This window comes from Monodelphis domestica, chromosome 1 (genome assembly GCF_027887165.1).
Source record: "Monodelphis domestica isolate mMonDom1 chromosome 1, mMonDom1.pri, whole genome shotgun sequence".
Taxonomy (NCBI): domain Eukaryota; kingdom Metazoa; phylum Chordata; class Mammalia; order Didelphimorphia; family Didelphidae; genus Monodelphis; species Monodelphis domestica.
In genome coordinates, this window is record NC_077227.1 from 103246783 (window position 1) to 103267096 (window position 20314).

General features: G+C 37.7%; 1 protein-coding gene across 2 annotated transcripts in view; it reads right to left on the reverse strand.

The window, feature by feature from the left end:
• Positions 1–20314, reverse strand: part of ACSL5 (acyl-CoA synthetase long chain family member 5) — a 61990-nt gene that overhangs the window by 5888 nt on the left and 35788 nt on the right. For both annotated transcript variants that reach the window (XM_007479007.3, XM_056803888.1), the window contains 13 exons: positions 16472–16536; positions 16285–16386; positions 15103–15202; positions 12732–12910; positions 10881–10913; positions 10732–10783; positions 7013–7086; positions 6625–6702; positions 5110–5244; positions 3590–3724; positions 838–933; positions 514–586; positions 189–277 (listed from right to left, as the gene is read on the reverse strand). In XM_007479007.3, coding sequence (XP_007479069.1) covers positions 189–277; positions 514–586; positions 838–933; positions 3590–3724; positions 5110–5244; positions 6625–6702; positions 7013–7086; positions 10732–10783; positions 10881–10913; positions 12732–12910; positions 15103–15202; positions 16285–16386; positions 16472–16536 — 1211 coding nt within the window. The remainder of the gene's footprint in view (positions 1–188; positions 278–513; positions 587–837; positions 934–3589; positions 3725–5109; positions 5245–6624; positions 6703–7012; positions 7087–10731; positions 10784–10880; positions 10914–12731; positions 12911–15102; positions 15203–16284; positions 16387–16471; positions 16537–20314) is intronic.

Consider the following 20314-nt stretch of genomic DNA (forward strand, 5'->3'; position numbering starts at 1 on the left):
ATAAAGCATTTATGCACAATTACTCATTTGATCCTAACAACCCCATGAAAAGGATAGTATAGATATTTTATTGATAAAAGAATTAAGCCTTGGAGTAGTTTAAAAGAACTACCCAAAGTCACATAGCCTGAAACCCAAATCTTTCTGCCTCTAAGGTCACAGTTCTATTCTACCAGGATGCCATATACCTCTCCTTCCCCCTCCACAGAGAAGTAGTTCATGTCTACTACGTCTTCAAGCTTCACTTCATTACAGGCTAAGGGAGCCCCAACATGACCTAGAACAAGTCAGGAAGGAATATTCATGAAAGTTAGAAGATGATATGCATATGTTAGACTATTAATTATAATTATAGAATGTATTCCGAAGGAATGATGTTGGGACTTAATGATGGGTCTGTTGAGTCCCATTGCTCCCCCCACCAAAAAAAAAAAAATCTGGATTTATATGAGGGATCTCTAATTTCTGGTTGAACTAAAATTCTATATTCCTTTTCCTGGCTAGATGCCTTACCTGTTGTCCAGTCCCCAGGTGATGAAAATGTACAGCCAGCTGTGCACTCAGTCTGACCATAAGCTTCATATACCTGGGGAAGAAAGCAAACTTTCAAACCTGGATGGCTTTGAACAACCTGAAAAATCTGTCCCCTAAGGTTGAAGCAATAACTACCATCAAAAGGACAGATTACCCCCCCCCCCCAGGGCAAAACAAATAGAGCAGTATATCTTCTTTTGGTCAAGCCTTTCTTTTATGAGCATCTGCTACCCAAGATCCAAACATCAAAAAAAATTTTTTTTAAGATTAAAGTACCCCCAAATACACAAGTACACAACTTACCGGGCAACCCAGGGCAGCTCGGAGGAATACCAAGACTGAGGAGGAGATAGGCGCAGCTCCTGTTACCATTACACGTACCTTCCCACCTAGACTTGCCTATGCAGGAAGGAAAAAAAGAATTCTGCTCATATGGGGGCATTAGTTAAATCTGATCCATCAAGTCAGTAGGGACCTTAGAGATGATCTGAAAGAAAAGAGACTGGGAAAGTCTCCTGACCAAAGATCTGTCTTTCTTGTGAGCAGAAAAATCACAGAGGGCAGAGGTATAAGTTCCAGTTTGAAGCTTGAAACCCTAACTTGCAAAATATATACCCTTTTATAGTTTTGTATTTGTCCCCCAAACCTGCTTCTTTCCAAGAAATCCCCAACCCCCATGAAGCCACTTGAGTCCTTTCTGCCCTCTATGAATTTCTAAGTACTTTCTTGTCTCTGTAACCTCCTACATGTATTAGTTTGATATAAAGCTCATTATAAAATAGAATCACACTCTTAGGATTAGCATGGTAATTCTTATGATTAATATATGGTAACACATACATTTAAAACTATAATTCAGGTACTATCCTAGAATTACATTTTTAATCTGGTTACACACATAAGCTTTTGCCTGGGACTATATTCTTACTACAAATCACAGTTACATCCTATAATTCCAGGATTATAATTTGATCACTCTCTAAGCATTAATTAAGATCTTGATTATTGATTTTCTGATTTCAGATGTAGTCCAGTCCCTTTATTTTACAGATGAAAGAAAATAAGGAAAGTGAGGTAACAATGTGTGACTTTGGGCAAATGGCAGCCCCAAGATATAAGCTCTAATCTGTATTGAATTAGTGCTCTATCAGACTATATTGCCACCAAGAATTTAGATGAGCAAATATTGATTCATATATGTCATAAAAACCTAGCAATTCTTCTTTTGTTAGGATTCTTAAATCCATTTATTTTCTAATCTCATAGATACCCCCATTATCCATGCCTTTTTTCTCACTACTAGATCATATTATCTTGGTTGGATTTTCATTTCTCTTAATAGCTATATAAACTGAAGTGATAGCTTCCCCCACCCCTCCAGATAAATACTACCACCATTCCTCAAAAAAAAAAATGGTTTCTTGTTAGTTTTCTGTTTGAAAATCTTTATTGCTGAATTACCTACAAACTAAAAGTCCAAACTCATTAGCCTGGCACTCAAAATTATCTGCACTCTCTCCCAAGCCTACCTTTTCAGCCTTGTCTCCTACCATTACCCCTTTTCAAACCCTCTGTTCTAGTCAGACAATCTAGTAGTCAATGTATTCCAAACATAGCTTGTATATACCCAGCTCTGTAGTCTGGCTCATACCATTTCCCTTCCTGACATGCCTTCTCTTCAAACTTCTTTGTTGGCTTATCCAGATCCTATCCATATATTCCAAAACCACCATGTTATCTTCAGAAACCTTCTTTGAAGCATTTAAATACTAGAATAAGGAGGAAATTACCATAGACTAAACTAAGTACTTGTTTATATCACTCAGCTGGCAATTTATTGGCTAACTTTTCAAAGTTATCTGTCATTTACTTGTTGATAGTGACCTTTTTATATAATGCCTCAATTCTCCAAATTGGCAAGAATGAGAGGGGATGAAGATAGGCTCAAGGACAGAGATTAAACATTGGGTCTCCTAGTATGAAATCTATTTGTAGCTAATTGAATGTCCATTGTATGTAATATAAAAAAATACAACATGGCCCTTGTCATTGAGAAACTTAGTTTTTGGGGGAGACTACATGAGAAAATGATTAAAAGGCTGTTCATGTCTATACAGCACTCTATTAAACATATTAGGCACATCTATTCTTTAAATTAAAAAAAAACTTTTTCAATAGAATCTATTCTCCTTTGATAGATAGGAAAATTAATGCTAAGAGAAACTGAACAATTTGACTAGGATTACATAATCAACCCAACTATATAAGTAATGGAGCCAGAACTCTAATCCAGTTGTTCTTACTCCTAATTCAGTGCTTTTTCCTCCAATTTCCTCCAGTTTCCAGTGTTAAATTAAGCCCTAACAATAAAATTCTTAGGAGTGTTTGGTGAGATAATGGACCCTTATTACTGTAAACTTACTGAGGTGATTCAGTGTGAGCTCACAAGAAAAAACAAATCAAGTGAGTAAGTGAAAGAGCCTACCAAGCACTCCAGAAAAATATGATTTCAAGAAACCATAACTAAAGCTTATTTCACCATCAAGAGGAAGAGTAAATGTAAACTTGAGGATCTTAGGAGTCAGAGAGACCTCTTTACACTACCCTGAGCAATTAGAATCCCAGAAGGGGAATGCAGCTCATTAATAGCATGAGCCCCCAGTACCTGTGAAATACTGAAGCTCTTGCCAAGAGATTTCACATGAAGGCACCTGCCTAGACACTATTCAGGGCCCAGGGGACATAATTTTCTCTAGTCTGTCTTTTATTCTCAGATACTTGAGACAGTGGGGTGAGATTCCCCCAGGAAGACAAATGGGCATTTGCTCTGTGGCCTGAAAGAAGGTGAGGGTAGGAGAAAAGAAAAGACAGCTGTCCTTTTATAAAGAAAGGGGTAAAAGAGGAGAAACCATAGTAGAAATGGGCCAATTTATTGCAAAGAGACTTTCCCAGTCAGCTTCGTGGAGCTAAGCCAACTCTAGTTAAATCCCCAAATCAGAAGAAAACACCTATGCATAGCCTGCCCCATAGGCAACACATACACACACACCCATACCTGGACTTTTTTAAATATGAGCATGTCCCAGATGCTGTCTTTCCGGATAATGCCTTGTTTTACTTCACTGAATTTCCTGGAGATGGCCATATTCAACAAAAACTTCTTGAATGGTGTCTTGGCTTCACTGTGTACCTACAGGGAAATAGTTCCACTTGATGGGAAATGCTTTTAGATGTATATCTGCTTCTTTCTCCTTAAAGCCAAGTGTGATTAGGAATATAAGCAAGAGAGGCCAACTTCCCTCTCTGTTTATGGAAACAAACAACATAAACTAAGCCATTAGAAGATCACCAAAGAGTTTTACTGTGCCATATAAGCAAAAGATAACTGGCATTTTTGTTTTATCCCCAAATTCTTGGTCTGTAAAATTTTTTAAAATTATGAAACACATTTCCTATGTTCTGCACTACTAAGCACCAGGAAATATCAAGAAATAAAAACAATCCCTGCCCTCCAGAAGTATAAACTCCAATGAAAAAAGACAAAATGTAAATAACTAGATATAGGCAAAAGTCAGATCGAATAAATGGAAAGTGATGCTGAAAACATAAGCATCCAGGGTTGGGGATGGGAGCAGGAGAGGGACACCAATGAGAGAGCAGATCATTGTAGGCATATAGGCCAGTATAAGCAAAGGCAGGGAGACTAGAGATGGAGTGTCCTGTGAAAATAACACTAAGTAGGCCAGTGTAGCAGGATGGAGTGTATAGAAAGAAGCAAAGTGTAAATAATCTGGAAATATAGGGAGAAGTCAAATTATGAAGAATCTTTAATGATAGGACTTCCTATTTGGTCCTAGAGGTAATAGGGAACTATTGGAAATCTACTGAGTCAGAGTAACACAGGAAAATCACTTCATCAATTAAGTGGAAGATGGATTGGTGTGGAGAGAGATTCAAGGTCAGGATAATTCAACAATCCCTATGATTGAATGAATCAGTCTTGATAACAGATAAGCTGAAGCTGAATGTTTCCTCAAAAATATCTCACTCCATGCCCAGGCATAAATTCCCTAGTTATATAGGATTTATAATTGGAAGGAATGAAGGTTACTTAGCATGACTGGATTTAGAGTCCCAGCTTCTTTTTATAGAGATGTCAGAGGTCAGCAAAGGTGAAGTAATGCCCAAATCACATCGGTAAATAGGTACAAGATGTGAAATTCTAATCCATATCCTTAGATTCCACAGCCAAAGCTATTTTCATTATGTCACACACTGCTGATGTACAGATATAGCAATGATTTGTAGTTTAAAAATTTCAAAATAATATGCTACATTTTTTTTGTTTTGGATACCTGTTAATCATTAAAAAATAACATAAAAAGGACCCCAAGCCAAGAGATACCAGAATGTAAAAGGAAACAATAATTCAGAGACTGGTGTTTTAAGGTAGTTCCTGGGAATAAAAACCAAAGACCTAGAATTTTTTTTCCTACTAAGTATTGCTACTCCCAAAACTTTACAGCACTTGCAGGACTACCTAACCTCATCAATAACTATCCTTATAAAACAAACCTTATCATAGATCCTGTTGAGAAGCCGAGGAACCACTGGGAACACGGTTGGCTGTAGAGTTTTCATGTCATCAGGCAAGAGCCGGATGTCTCCTTGGAAGAATCCCACTCTGGCACCACTGGTATAAACAACAGCCTAGAAAGGAAGCAGCAAACGAGTAGTCGGTTTCCCCAAAATCCAAGGCAGACCCTCTCCTAGACAAAGGCATGAAGCTAGCCAGTTCATAGGCTCTGAGATTTGGAAGAGACCTTGGAAGCCACCAAGTCCAGCCTGTCCTGACCATCAATTCCCTTACAACAGCATCCTAACAAGACTTCAAAAAAAATTCAATCTCTAATTGAAGAAATCCAGTGAAAGAGGCAATCCCACTTTCTCCACTGCCTCCTGAGGCAACCCACTCTACTTTTGGATAGCACTAATCATAAAGGGGATACTTCTCCATATCAAGCCCAAGTCAAGTCTCTGTTTTTTCTACTCATTACTCATCATTCTGATCTTTTGAATCAGATGAAACAAGTTTGTTTTTTGGGCCCCCGACCTCTCCCTTTTTAGTTTTTTCTTCTCTACTGTCTGATATTCCTTTGTCCCTTCCTATGTCTAAGATCTTTGGCTTTGTTCCCTTCTTATCCTCTCAAAGCCTGCACTTAGTAAAAAAAACTCTGAAGCTCACTCACGCCAAAGGGCAAATAATAAGTTCAGCACTGTCTTTAGTGAAGAACAATCAAGGCTTGGGCTTGGGGTGCCAAAATTCAGAGACACTGACAAGCACCATCCTAGTCTATCCTGCCTCATACTCCAAATGAGTTCTTCCCTGCCCAGCCCAACCCTCAGCAATGGCAGCCTTGTCCTAGTGTGCACTTCTTCCTCTTGGCCCCCAATAATGTAGAAACTTCATCATTTTCCATGTGTATTTTATTCTCTCTCTAATAGCTCTGCCCCAAGTGATTTCTACTCTCTGCCTTCCCATAGGTGAAAAATTCTTATTTAAGAAATCCAGTTAGTTTAACATGCTCCTTCCAAAAATTTGTCTTTCACACAGGGACAATCTCTTTACCCAAAAGAATGAGAGATTTTTCAGCATTAGCTCTTAGTTGTCAGGCCAATGGGAAGCATATCTAAAGAGCGGAGAGCTCTGGTTACTTAGTGGCCTCCCTGCTTTCAATCATCAGATTAGCCTCAGAACAGCACCAAATTAAGTTCTCTCATCTTATTCAAGGAAGAGTCTCTTCTGTATTATATCTGATATCACTTTTGAACAATTGCAAAGGCTTGATCCTATAGCAACCCTTCTAGGTAAGGCTATTATTGCTCTTTGATAGATTAGGTAACAGTGGTACAAAGAGATTAATTGCTCAGTTGGCTAGTGGCAAAACAGGGGAAGTAGCCTAAGACTCCTACTTCCCCCTTTTTTCCACTAAAGAAAGAGTCCATCAGAAGTTGTGAATCTGTAAATATGGGAATCTAAGGAACAGAGCTTCTCTTCCAAATATTTGGTAGATGATTCAAGATACCTACCTGTACAACTCTTTCAAACATATGAGCCAGAGGAAGGTAGGATATTGTCACATCTTCAGTTGTAGGGTAAAAAGAATTCTAAAGTGAGACATTAGCATAGATTTTTAAAAAGAGAAAAATAATATGATTCAATTAAAGTTATTTTCTTCTACAAATTTATTCTTTAAATTGATTATCTCTAACCACATCTAATTTATGATAGTCATACATATCCCAAGTCAGAAGGACAAGTCTCAGAGTGGGCAGGAGTTAGTGGTATATACATTTTATTCTCTGTGTCTCCAGTTTGTTTTATCCTTTTTCCCAGTATGGTTTTCATTCAAACCCCCAACCAATTCAAGAGAGATTCACTTTCAAGTCTTTCTTCTCTACTCCAACAAACACTGACCTCAACACATTTGAGAAAAGCGGCAGAATCTGCAACAATATTCTGGTGTGTCAGCATGGCTCCTTTGGGATCACCTATAGGAAATGAAAAGTGAGGAGGATAATTTAAATTCTGCCTGGCAAGAAGACAAATATAATTGATTCTTCCAGATAGATGGATGATCCAACTTATGTACAAAAAAACTTCATTATCAAATGTTGGACTTTTTCTGAAAGCCTTATGTTTTAAGAGATCCTATCTTTAGAAAGCCTTAATCAATTTCCAGTCTCATATAGGTGAGGTGAAAAACTTAGAAAAAAGAAAAAGTATCAGGTACATGACCTCATTTGGGATTTAATATTTAGAATCTTTTTTACCTCAAGTTCAATTTTTTTTAAGTCTATTAACTACTTTTCTTCCCATTTAAAAAAAAAACTTTCTTACTCTGAGTCAGAAGCACTAATTTTTCATGTAAATATTCATGTAAATGTCAACCACAGAGGCCCAAGTTATCAAATAACATGGGTCTGGTGACAGCATCTGTTTCAAAATTTCCCTGTGGAACCTGCAGCATCTTAGATATATGTATATTCCATTGTAAGATTAAAATTAATATCCAGTAACTCCTTTCATAACGTTTATTAATAATCGCTTGAAGTAGAAGAAATAAAAAGAACAAAAGTAAAAGCTGTGTAAAATTCTCCTGCCTCTCACCTCACCCCACCTTCACAGCCCTGTTTCCGGGAAAAGAGAGCAAGAGGTAGGGGCTACACAAAACTTATATCTTTCCTACATTAGTACATAATGTGAGAAGGAAAATGGGAAGCTGGGATTTAGAATCCTGGGGTTTAAAATTCTAATTATACAACATCCTTCCTTGAGACTCTGATATCTCTCCTTTGCTAGAGAGTCATCTGGATCACATCAGATAACTGTTGGTATACACCACAGTTCTATCTTTGGCCTTCTTGTCTTCTCCTGTTATAGTATTTAATTTGGTAATCTCATCAACTATCATTTTTATGCAAATGATTCTAGGATCTCTTTGTTGAGACTTAACCTCCCTCCTGACCACCAGTTTCATATCTCCACTTGCTGATTAGATATCTATAACCAATTGATCATTACATCTTAAACTCAACAAGTCCCAAACTGAATTGTTCTTTACTCCTCAAACCCTCCCTTCTTTCCAATTCCTTATTAGCATTGAGGGTTCCATCATCCTCCCAGTCATCCAGACTCTGAACCTTAGTGTCGTCCTTAGCTCCTCACTCTCTTCTCTCTCATATCCACTCAATTGTCAAGTCATTTCAACCTTCACCACAGCTTGTCATATTCATTATTCGGTCTCTCCTCTGACGTTGCTACCAACCTGATGCAGATCCTCATCACCTTACACCTGGACATAAACTTCTGTTTGGTTACTTTTCCTCAAATCTCTCGTCACTCTGGTCCATGCCCCACTCAGTCATCAAATTGACATTCCTAAAACTCATCCCTCACCATATCATCCCCTCATCAATCAACTCTAATGGCTCTGTATTACTTCTGGGATCAAATATCAAATCTTCTATTTGGTTTTTAAAGTCCCCTAAAACCCAATCCCTTTCTACCTTTCTAAACTACTTATACCTTGCATGGCTGTTCTTCCCTTCAACCGCCCAGCCCAACCATGTATTCTGCAAGCCAGTAACACTTCCTTTCTGTTCCTCACAGAGAACACTCCATCTCCAATTCCAGGCATTTTTTATTGATCATCTCCTATGCCAAAGATGTTCTCCCTCCTCATCTCTACCTTCCAGTTTCTCTGGCTTCCTACAAGTCTCTTCTAAAGTCCTGCCTTTTACAAAACTATTCCTAGTCCTGCTTAATCTAAGTGCCTTCCCTCTGAGATTATCTCCAATTATGCCCTTTTTCTATTTTTTATCTCTATCTCTCATATACACACAGCTGTTTGCATATTGTCTCCCCTTTTTTAGACTATCAGCTCTTTGATGGGAGGGACTACTTTTTTCATTTTTTGTATCCATTGGCATTTTGCAGTATCTAGCACATGCTTTAAAAATACTTATTTACAAATTCTGTTCCCCAAGTCACTCTTCATTCCTCTGATACAATGAAACTATTCCATTAACAAAGGTGTTGTTTTTCAAAGAAAGTGATCTTTAAAAATTTCTGAGTCAAATATCTTCACCTTCTAAAAAGTCCAATATGGATCTCTCAAGGATGGAATTAAAAAAAAAAATTTTAATGAAACTAATTAATTTAGAATATTTTTCCATGAATGTAATGAATACTGGAGGGGATGTGGCAAAGTGAGGAGACATTAATGCATTGCTGGAGGGCAATTTGGAACTATGCCCAAAGGGTGATAAAAGACTGTCTGCCCTTTGATCCAGTCATAGCACTGCTGGGTTTGTACCCCAAAGAGATAATAAGGAAAAAGACTTGTACAAGAATATTTATAGCTGCGCTCTTTGTGGTGGCAAAAAATTGGAAAATGAGGAGATGGAAAATTGGGGAATGGCTGAACAAATTGTGGTATATGCTGGTGATGGAATACTATTGTGCTCAAAGGAATAATAATGTGGAGGAATTCCATGTTGATGCAAAGCAAAAGGAAGAGAACCAGGAGAACAATGTACACAGAGACTGATACCCTGTGCTACAATTGAATGTAATGGACTTCTCCATTAGTGGCAATGCAGTGATCCTGAACAACTTGGAGGAATCTACGGGAAAAGCCACTACCCACATTCAGAGGAAAAACTGTGGGAGTGGAAACACAAGAAAAACAACTGCTTGAATACATGGGTTGAGGGGATATGGTTGGGGAGGTAGACTCTAAATGAACATCCTAATGCAAGTACCAACAACATGAAAATAGGTTCTGATCAAGGACACATGGAATACCCAATGGAATACCCAATGAAATTGTGTGTCAGCTGCAGGAAGGGTGGGGGAGGGGAGGGAGGGAAATGTGATTCTTGTAACCAAGGAATAATGTTCTAAATTGACTGAATTAATTAATTTTTTAAAAAAAGAATATTTTTCCATGGTTACATCATTCATGTTCTTTCCCTTCACCTTCCCAGGGCCGCCAGGCAATTCTACTGTGTTATCCATGTATCATTTTTCAAAACCTATTTCCCTATTATTAATATTTGCATTAGAGTGATCATTTTAAGTCAACAAAGGATGGAATTTTAGATCCTTGCATGTGCCCATCTCTGCCCCAAAGGCAGGACTTTATCTCTGCTTCTTTTCATTAAGATGTCTGATTCCCATTCCTATTCACTTATTCCTATATTGTTAGTATCTTTATTCTGCTATCTGGACATCCTACACATAGGTATAGATTCATATTAGTGAATCTTTTATTCCTGCCTTCTAGATGGTTGCTTTCTATTTATATGATACCTGGTATAGAATAAGTAAATTGATTTTCAAATAATATTATTTTTATTGATAACTACCACTCTGCATTCTGTGAAAGCATGAAAGCTTTGAGGTTTACTAAGTGCTTTATTCACAAAATTGTGAAGTGTCTAATGCATTATCCCCGTTTTGCAGATTAAGAATTAAACTAAGACTCTAAAAGGTAAGATGATTTGTTCAAGATTATGAAATTTTGCAAGTATTTCAATTGAATTTTGAACCAAGTCTCCTAACTTCAATGAATTAATTATTGTAATATGTTACTTCTCATAAGTCCATTGGTAAGTATACCACTGACTGACCTGTTGTCCCACTGGTGAAACATACAATGCTGAGGTCCTCAGGTTTAGGAGGCTAAAAAGAGAAATAAAAACATTATATCTTACTGTAATTCTTAATCATCAATAAGAGACAACCCAAAATATGAATACAAATAATACAAATAACTTACCACAGGTTTTCTGAAGTTCTCTTTGCCCAGAGCCTGTAGAAAAAAAAAAGGCACCCAGAAAAGAGAACAATCAGCTAAGATGGAAAGCCTTACAAAAAATAGTTACAGGGGGCAGCTGGGTGGCTCAGTGGATTGAGAGCCAGGCCTAGAGATGGGAGGTCCTAGGTTCAAACCTGGCCTCAGACACTTCCCAGCTGTGTGACCCTGGGCAAGTCACTTGACCCCCATTGCCTAGCCCTTACCACTCTTCTGCCTTGGAGCCAATACACAGTATTGACTCCAAGACGGAAGGTAAGGGTTTAAAAAAAAAAAAAGAAATAGTTACATTATCACACTCTTTGGGGCTACCATTTAACCTTCCAGAATGAAGACCATATCAGCTAGAGATGGGAGAACCTGCGTTCAAACCTAACCTCCTAGCTGTGTGACCCTGGGCAAGGCATTTAGCTCCCACTGCCTAATCCTCACTGATTTTCTGCCTTGGAACCAATACACAGTATTGATTCTAAGATGGAAGACAAGGGATTAAAAAAAAAGAACTATATCAGAAATATCCACAGAGGATAAAATTGTGCAGACCAACTAACTCAATTTCTGACAGAAATATATGGTTTTGACTAATGCAATGGAAGAAAAATAGATAAATCTTAAAAGTCTTAGTTTTGGGGGACAGCTGAGAGCCTCAGTAGTTTTGAGAGCCAGCCCTAGAGACAGTTAATCCTAGGTTTAAATCTGGCTTCAGACACTTTTTAGCTGTGTGACCCTGGGCAAGTCACTTAACCCCCATTGCCTACCCCTTAACACTCTTCTGCCTTGGAATCAATACATAGTATTGATAATAAGACAGAAGGTAAGGGTTTTTTAAAAAGTCTTAGTTTATGACTTATGAGGTGTACATTATGGCTTCACTAACTATGACATCTCAAACCTTACCAACATTTTTTTTCCTTCCTAGTCCTGCCTCTATCCCTATCTCTTTTTTGGAAGTTTGATATTGGTTTTTATATCCATTTAAAATTTTTGAGTTCTGGAAGTAGCTGGGTGGCTCAGTGGATTGCAGACCCAGAGACAGGAGATTAAAATCTGGCCTCAGACACTTCCTAGATGTGTGACCCTAGGAAAGTCACTTGACCGCCATTGCCTAGCCCTTACCATTCTTCTACCTTAGAACCAATACCCAGTATTGACTCAAAGATGGAAGATAAGGGTTTAAAAAAATTTTATTTTGAATTCTAAAATTTCTTTCTCTCTAGGCCCTGCCCCACCCATTAAGAAGTCAAACAATATGATTCCATGTGAAGTCGTGCAAACACATTTCTTTATTATTAATGTTGCAAAAAACTACAACAAAATGAGAAAAATAGGTGAAAAACAATATGCTTCAACCTACCCTCCTAGTTATCTCTCTCCAAAGGTGGATTGCATTTTTCATCATGAGTCCTTTGGAATAGTCTTGGATCATTGTATTAGTCAGAGTAGCTATGTCTTTCAAAACTGATTTTGATTTGTTTTTGACTGATTCATGTCATTGTGTAGAATATTCTTTTGGTTCTGTTACTTTACTTTGTATCAGTTCATCTAAGTCTTCCCCTTTACCTACATTTTCAAGGCATAAGGAAATGCTAGCTTTTATCTTTTCTACTCATTCTATACTCTTTAAGTCAAAGGGAAAATCTTTAACAGCTGCTTTCCTAGGGTACATTCAATTCATATCCTGAATGTCATAATTCTGCACAATTCTGTTGGCCCTTTTTTTTTTTTGCAAAGGATATTCAAAATTGCAAAAGGAGAGGTCCTTCAATCACCTCACAAAGTCCTACATGGAATGTAGTCTGGGCTCCTATACCATACCTCAGCATCATAGAGTGATAAGATTTCGATTCCAAGCTTCTCTCCTCTTTCCTTAAGGCTATCCTCAAAGGGGTCCATAAGGATTATCATCTTCAACCCTAAGGTAAGGCGCTTCTCAACATTATCCAATAGAACTGTTGCCTTCTGGGGTGTGTCACAGACCACTGTGGCAATGTCAGCTGCAAGGCAGAACCAGATACAAAAAGATCAACCTTCATGGATATATGACTTTCTGGAGTGAGGAGTAAGACTCAAAAATATTCAATGTGCAATCAAAGATTAGGCTCTCAAAAATGACTTACAGGCATGCTACTTGAAACTTAATTATCACGAAAGGAAAATGATACTGTCTTAAGGAGGTTCTGAAATTCCTTCTTCTTAAGAGTAAAGTCACATGATAGAAACAAGGATTGGTTAGTTGCTTCTTGCCTGTTAGAATTATCTCATTTTTCTATGTAACAAATTAAACATTTTTGTCAGTGTGGAGCTGGGGGTCTGTGATGTCCTGAATGGCTATTACCTCACCTGTCCTACTATATCAAATCAGCACCAAGCTTTTTATAGTTTAAATCCTAGTCATCTTTTTACTCTCAGCTCTGCCTATGGAGATGGATTTTCCAGCATCCCTCCCTATAAATTGATCCATACTATGGGTAGTTAACTGTTAGGGTATGTGAATCTATTCTCCCAAAACTCACCTTACCTTCTCTAAAACTTTCAAACTGAGATACACTCCCGTGGCCATCAGACCCCTACTTGTATTCTGTTCCCCTATAATTATGTAAATTCCTTCAGAGCATAGATAGCCTAGCTTTTGGATTGGTAGCCTTAATACTTAGCATAGCACTGAGTATATAATAGGGACTTAAATGCTTTTTTATTAATCATAGATTAAAAGTTGGAAGGAACTTTAGAAGCCACCTAATGCAAGGTTAATTATATATGAGGCAATTAAGACCCAAAGCCATTAAGAGATTTATTCAAGGTCACACAGCTGGGAAAATGGCAGAGCTGGAATTCAAACAACATACAGGGAAAATTTACAATTACTGCTAAATAAGTCAAAAGTGCCTGATAAAGTCCACTATCCAAAAATGCTTCATATAAGTAATTCCATATGCTTATGTCGGGTGACATGTTGTGAAAATGCCACAATTCATCTCTCTGTAGGTCAGGCTGGGATTGATTTTGCTAGTAGTGGTACTGGATTTGCTTGGATACATCCAATACCTTACCTTTTGTTAAAAGTTTTTCATTTGTTAGATGATCGGTCACATTATCCCTGTGAAGTTTTATTACTCCTGAAAGTTTTTGAACTATTTAAAATGAATTAAGTCTTTTGCCAAGCCCTACAATTTAAATAGAGATACCTGATCATAGTTGGGAAGAATCACCTTATGTATAAGCTATTATCTGTTGACTCAGACATTTAGTAAGTGCAAATGCATTGTTCTAAGTGCTAGAAGAAAATACTTTTTCAAAAAGTCTCTAGCCTCATAGGACTTGCAATTTAATAGAGGTGATTAGGCATGCATTCCAATTTTTAAAAAATTCAGTTTCATAAAAAGAATATGAATGTCAGATTTGGAAAGTGGAAGAACAGATTAAGGAAGACTCTGAGATGGAGCAATTATCCTTGCCTAACATACATTTTAGGATTCTATGACTGAATCACCAATTGCAATTCCATCAATGTGGATACATTCTCCCAACCAATCACAAGAGCTTTGATCTTGTTCTCCTCTAAATTTTCTCTAGATGATCTATCACATGTACATGCTAGAAACCTTCTTCTAGATCTCTTTAGATGTTATGGATACCATAACAAAATGGCTATCCATTTGTTATCACTTTATTACTATTTTACCTGCCTGTCACTCTTGATCAAAGATTTCTTCTCTATCCCTCATGCCACTCGATAATGAAAATGTTACAACTTATTTGAATGTACCAGGAGTGGAAAGCACACCAAGAGCATTCGGTAAGTAAGTAGTCTGTTGGGACATGGGTCATTTAACAATAACCCACCATTCTTCCACAGAATGAATACATTTAAACTGGACTTTAGAATATCCATGATCCCCTTGATTGAAAGAGTTTTTCCCTGCTCTGCACTCCCAGAACAGTTTCCTTATCTTTATTTCTTATCATTTCATACAGAATGATAGCCCTGTCTTCACCTTCCCCATGTGACTGAGCTTCTTGAAAACAAAGATGATATCTCTCATTTTTGTCTTAGTGCCTATCAAAGTTTTGTGAAGGGATTTGGAGTCTCAAACATGGTCAAAGTGGCAATAAACATGTGTAAGAGTGACAGCTGAAAGCCATTCCCTCAGATCTGTGGAGGAACAGAACTGAAACATCACCTTACCTTTGTTCAGAATGTACACTATGGCTTCAGACCCTAGCGTATCATAGAGGGGGACAGCCACCATTGAGTAGGTGTAGCAGGCAAGCTCTGTAATGATCCACTGTACAAAGAGAAAATAGTACCCTCAGCGACTGAACAATATGGGGAGAAAGCGAACAAACCTTACAGTTTCCAGGAGAAAGATTTAGAGTTAGGCTAGCAGAGTGCTGTGACATGGAGCACTCTTGCTTATTCTTAAATGAAAAACCAGTCACAGATCTAATAAAGATTCCCTCCTCTGCTTAGAGATATTTGTAATTTTTAGCAATAATAATAGTTAACATATTTGTTAATAAATATATAACAAATACAAAGTGCTTTGCAAATTTTAAAGTTTATATACATCATAATACATCCTGATATACATACATATATGCATCTACAGGATCTACAGGATTTTGTATATATGATTTCATTTTAGTTGCTTTGTTAATTAGAAGCCAGGAGGTATAGTAGATCAAGTGCTGGGTCTGGATATTCAGGAAGACCTAAATGCAAATACAACTTCAGACACAGACTAGCAGTGAGAACCTGGACAAGTCATTTAACCTCAGTCTGTCTCAGTTTCCTTATTTGTAAAATAGGGATAATAATAGCACCTACCTCTAAGGGTTGTTGCAAGGATAAAATGAGATGGCATTGAGAAAGTGCTTCATAAACCTTAAAAGATGCTATAGAAAAACTAACTGTTGCTGCTGTTATTGTTATTGAGAGCTTTCTCCACAACAGCCTTGATAGATGGGTAGTACAAATATTATTGTCCTTATCATACATAGGGATAAACTGAGACTCAGAGACATTGAGAGGTCTGCTAAGTGTTTAGTAAGACCAAAGCTAATTTCATAATTCTTTGCTTGGTTAGAATAAGCTTTGCCTTGTTGTTTTAACTTTAAGTTGACAACATGGCATAGCAGAATGACCTCTAGTGGAAATGGTTTCAGATTCAGGCTCTGCCACTGTGATTTGGGAAAGCAAGTTGACCCCTGAGTTACAGTTTCCTTATCTTTAACAGAGATATTCTATCTACTTCAAAGAATATTATAAAGCAAGGAATTTGTAAATGGTAAGGTACTGTATAAAAATTATATATATATATATATATATATATATGTATACACACATATACTATTTGAATGTGATTACCTCTGGTCTGTTCTGAGCAAAGATGCCAATAAATTGGTTTGGTGATGGCTTGTGTCCTTTGTAGAGAAGACAGGACCCCAGGTACTCTGCTCTATCAGATACCTAGATATAAGAGATAAAATTACTTTATCAGCCCCAGAAATGAGAGGAAGGTAAGAGACAAATAAGTAGGAGACAGACTACATACCTGTTTGTAAGAGAGCCACCTATATGGTTGATTCGGCTTTCTGGATCCCAAGCAGGGCCCATTATCTAGAAAATACCAAAAAGAGAAACAAATTTTAGCTGAAATTCTTTGACTAGGAGTACGTAGAGGATGGATGAGTGTAAGGATATGATTAACCTGAGTATGGTAATAGTATTTATCTACTCTATGCCTAGCCTCATACTGAGAAGAGAAGATGAGTGAGGATGAGGGACGGAAAAGGACGGAGAATATTCATAGTCCAGGGAGATAAGATTCAAATAACATAGAATACACAGCAGTCCAAGAAGTTGTATGGGAGAAGAGACAGGGAATCAGAAAACCTTGCTTTTAGATCGAATTCTACCACTAATTGTGTGTCATGTTGAATTAGGTAGTTGGGAGGGAGGGCAGAGAAGAAATCACTTCCCACATAAGTAAAGTGACTAGATGATTATGTAGAATGTAATAATAAAGATGAACCTAAGACACATTGCTAAAACAGATGAACCCCTTAGAAGAAAGCACATAAATGAAAGTGTCATGCGGAAACAAGAGTCAGATAGTAAACTAAGGAAATGATTCCAGAAAACTTGTTTTTAGAAGTTTTTAGAAGAAGAAAAAAAATAGAAGGGTAAGAAGTACCACCTCCAGAAACTAGCTTGAGAAATGAAGGGAATTCAGACCTTGCCAAGAGAAAGCATTTTGCTAAGAATACTACGAATTAAAAAAAAAAACAAAGGTGAACCTTGGGTAAGTGGTAGAAAGAGTAGTGCGAAGGAGAAAAAATAATTTCAAGCGCATTGAACAGATCCAGGAATTAACAATTGAAGAAAATATTTCCAAGTAATTCCAGCCATTTTCTTTTGTAAAGATAGGTGTAAAACCATACATAATTGGAGCACGTTCCACTGGTTGCTGTATTCTCAGCAAATAAACAATGGCACATTCTGCAAAAACAGCTTCAAATCCTTTTACCCTACTGCCAAATTAGGCTTCTTCATATATAATCTAATCATGTAATTCTTTTGCTCAAAAACTCTTCATTGGCTTCCTATCATTGTGTCATTTGGGTGAAGAGAAACCATCCTTTAAACATTCTGGCATTCAAACAAAACACTTTCCATCCTTTTTGTGCTATTTCTCACCCATAAATATTAAATATTATAATCAAACCAGGGCCCCTTTCCCCACAAAAAAAAGAAAAGGACAGTTCTTGTCCTCAAGGAACTTGCAGTCTAAGGGGAGAAGACAGCATACAAAAGGAAGCTGAAAAGTTGAGTGGGGAGGGAGGTTTGTTGGGAAAGTATCCAGTGGGGCCATCATGGTAAAGTTCAAAGAAGTACTTTCCTGTGTGTGAGATAAAAGAGAGCAGACTACTTGTCATCTCCAACTGACATTATTATTGCTCATGTTGCCTCTATCTGGAAAGTCTTCTTTCTCCATCTCTGCTAATTAGGAGATCATACCCACATTTAAAAATCCAGTTCCAATGGCACCTTATCCATGAAGCTTTCTTGACATATTGGGTGTGTGGCCTTACACAAGACACTTTAACCTCTTACAACAACTGAGTAACTAAGACTAAGTTGATATTTAGAGAGATTAGGTGTCCACTTGAACAGGTATAGAGAATTTCCTCATCAAATTGTTCCTTAGGTCAATGAAATCACAGGTAGAATTCATAGCCATTAAAGAGGGAGGAATAGTGGCTAACAGGAAAGGTATCATGTAGAAAGTGGTTCTTGAGCTGAATCTTCAAGGGAAAAAGAAATTCTCAAAGATGAAGATGATGAGGGAATCTATTCCAGCCATGGGAGATAGCTAGTACAAAAGAATGAGATGGAAGATAGTGTGTTATGCATGAGGAAAAGCAGGAAGGACATAGAATGTGAAAATGGTAATGATATGTATGTAATAAGGAGGCAAAGAGGCTCAAACTAGGAAGGGATTTAAAAGCCAAATCAAGTTATCCTAAAGGCAGTAGAGTCACTGGGGTTATTGACTAGGGGAGTAACATGATCAGACTTGTGCTTTATAATGCTTTCCTTTCAGTCTGTATATTTGTGACTATTGTTGAAAGACAGGGACAGATGTGGCCAGAATACAAAATGAAAACAACTCTCTCAAAAGAGAAGTTACTCCATGAGTGTACTTGTTGGTCTGAGGCTCTAACTTTTATTGTTTTTTATTCATTTTTGTTGTGTTCTATTCTTCCTGACCCCATTTGGGGTTTTCTTGACAGACTGGAGTGGTTTTCCACTTTCTTCTTTAGCCCATTTTATAGATGAGGAAACTAAGGCAAACAGGGTTAAATGATTTGAACTCAAATGTATTTGAACTAAATACAAGCCCAGAGTTCTATCCACTGGACCATCTAGCTGCCCCCAGAATCTAACTAGTCATATTTAGACTATTGCAGGGAGCCAACAGACCCCCACTGGTTGACTGAGTCTTCTTAAATCCAAGCCCAGAGCTCTATCCACTGGACCATCTAGCTGCCCCCAGAATCTAACTAGTTATATATAGGCTATTATTGCAGGGAGCCAACAGACCCCCCCCCCCACTGGTTGACATAGTCACAGTTGGAAGCCAGGAACTGCAAGGCAGCCCCCCCCCAGAACAAAACTCCCCACTATCCCCCTTCTGTGACGTCTCTCTCCAACTTTCCCTACTAATGGACTTGTTATGATTATTGTTTCCTCCTCAATACAGAAAAAAACAATATGAGAGCAAAAACTTATAGAAGACACCAGGCTAAGCACTTCAAAGTAACACAAGAAAAACAGAACTTGTAAATTGAGGAAAACTCCAAAACCGGTCTGCTTTAAGTCACCTTTTAACCTTGTACCTAGCTATGAAATGTTTTGTTCCCATCTCCTAAGTAATTGTGATTGATTGTGAAAGCTGACCAAAAATATCAATGATTCTTCTAGGTCAGGGAGAACTAACCTCTAGATTACTCTGTTTATGTCATTCATCTATAGCAACAATGTTTCATTGACTATCTCCTTAGGTTATGCATCTTGTAGTTAAAAGTTCCCTATGTAGATATGTACATAAATGTAGAAAATTGATTATGTGCCAAAGAAGTATGCAATCACCAGACTATATAATAAACAAACCTCTGTGCTATGGCAGAATGCTATGTCATGCCTGTGCACGTGGTTCTGAACACATAGTGCTTCTCACCTCCATTTTTTGACCGGATCGTCACATCTAGACTGAGTAAGCCCTCACCCTCAGAGACCACTGGACGCTCCCAAAGAGCTATTAGCCAGGGGACCAACACCACAGTTATCTGTGAGATTATATTCTTTTTTTTAAATCCTTACCTTCTGCCTTAGAATCAATACAGTGTATCAGTTCCAAGGCAAGAAGAGTGGTAAGGGCTAGGCAGTGGGGGTTATGTGACGTGTGCAGGATCACACAGCTAGGAAGTGTCTGATTTCACATTTGAATTCAGGACCTCCCATCTCCAAGCCTGGTTCTCCATTCATGAGGTACCTAGTTTCCCCCAAAACAGTATTCTAACATTGTCAATCTACACAGCTGTGAATTGTGTATGTTACTCACCTACTGAAACCTGTCTGCTAACATGTCTCTGTGTGAAGGATACACTACCCCATTAGAAGCAAAAAAAAAAATACTATTTTTTAACAGGTCATGTTTATGGAATTTAATTTCTTATACAGATTCATTTACCCATGTTAAAATTTAATTTAGTTATTTACAGGGAGTGGGGAACCAGTGAAATCATCTTATTACTGTAGCACAACGCAACTCACTGATCTCAACTGTGGGAAAACAAGATGGCTGAGCTAACCACTGCCTTGTCAAGGTCTG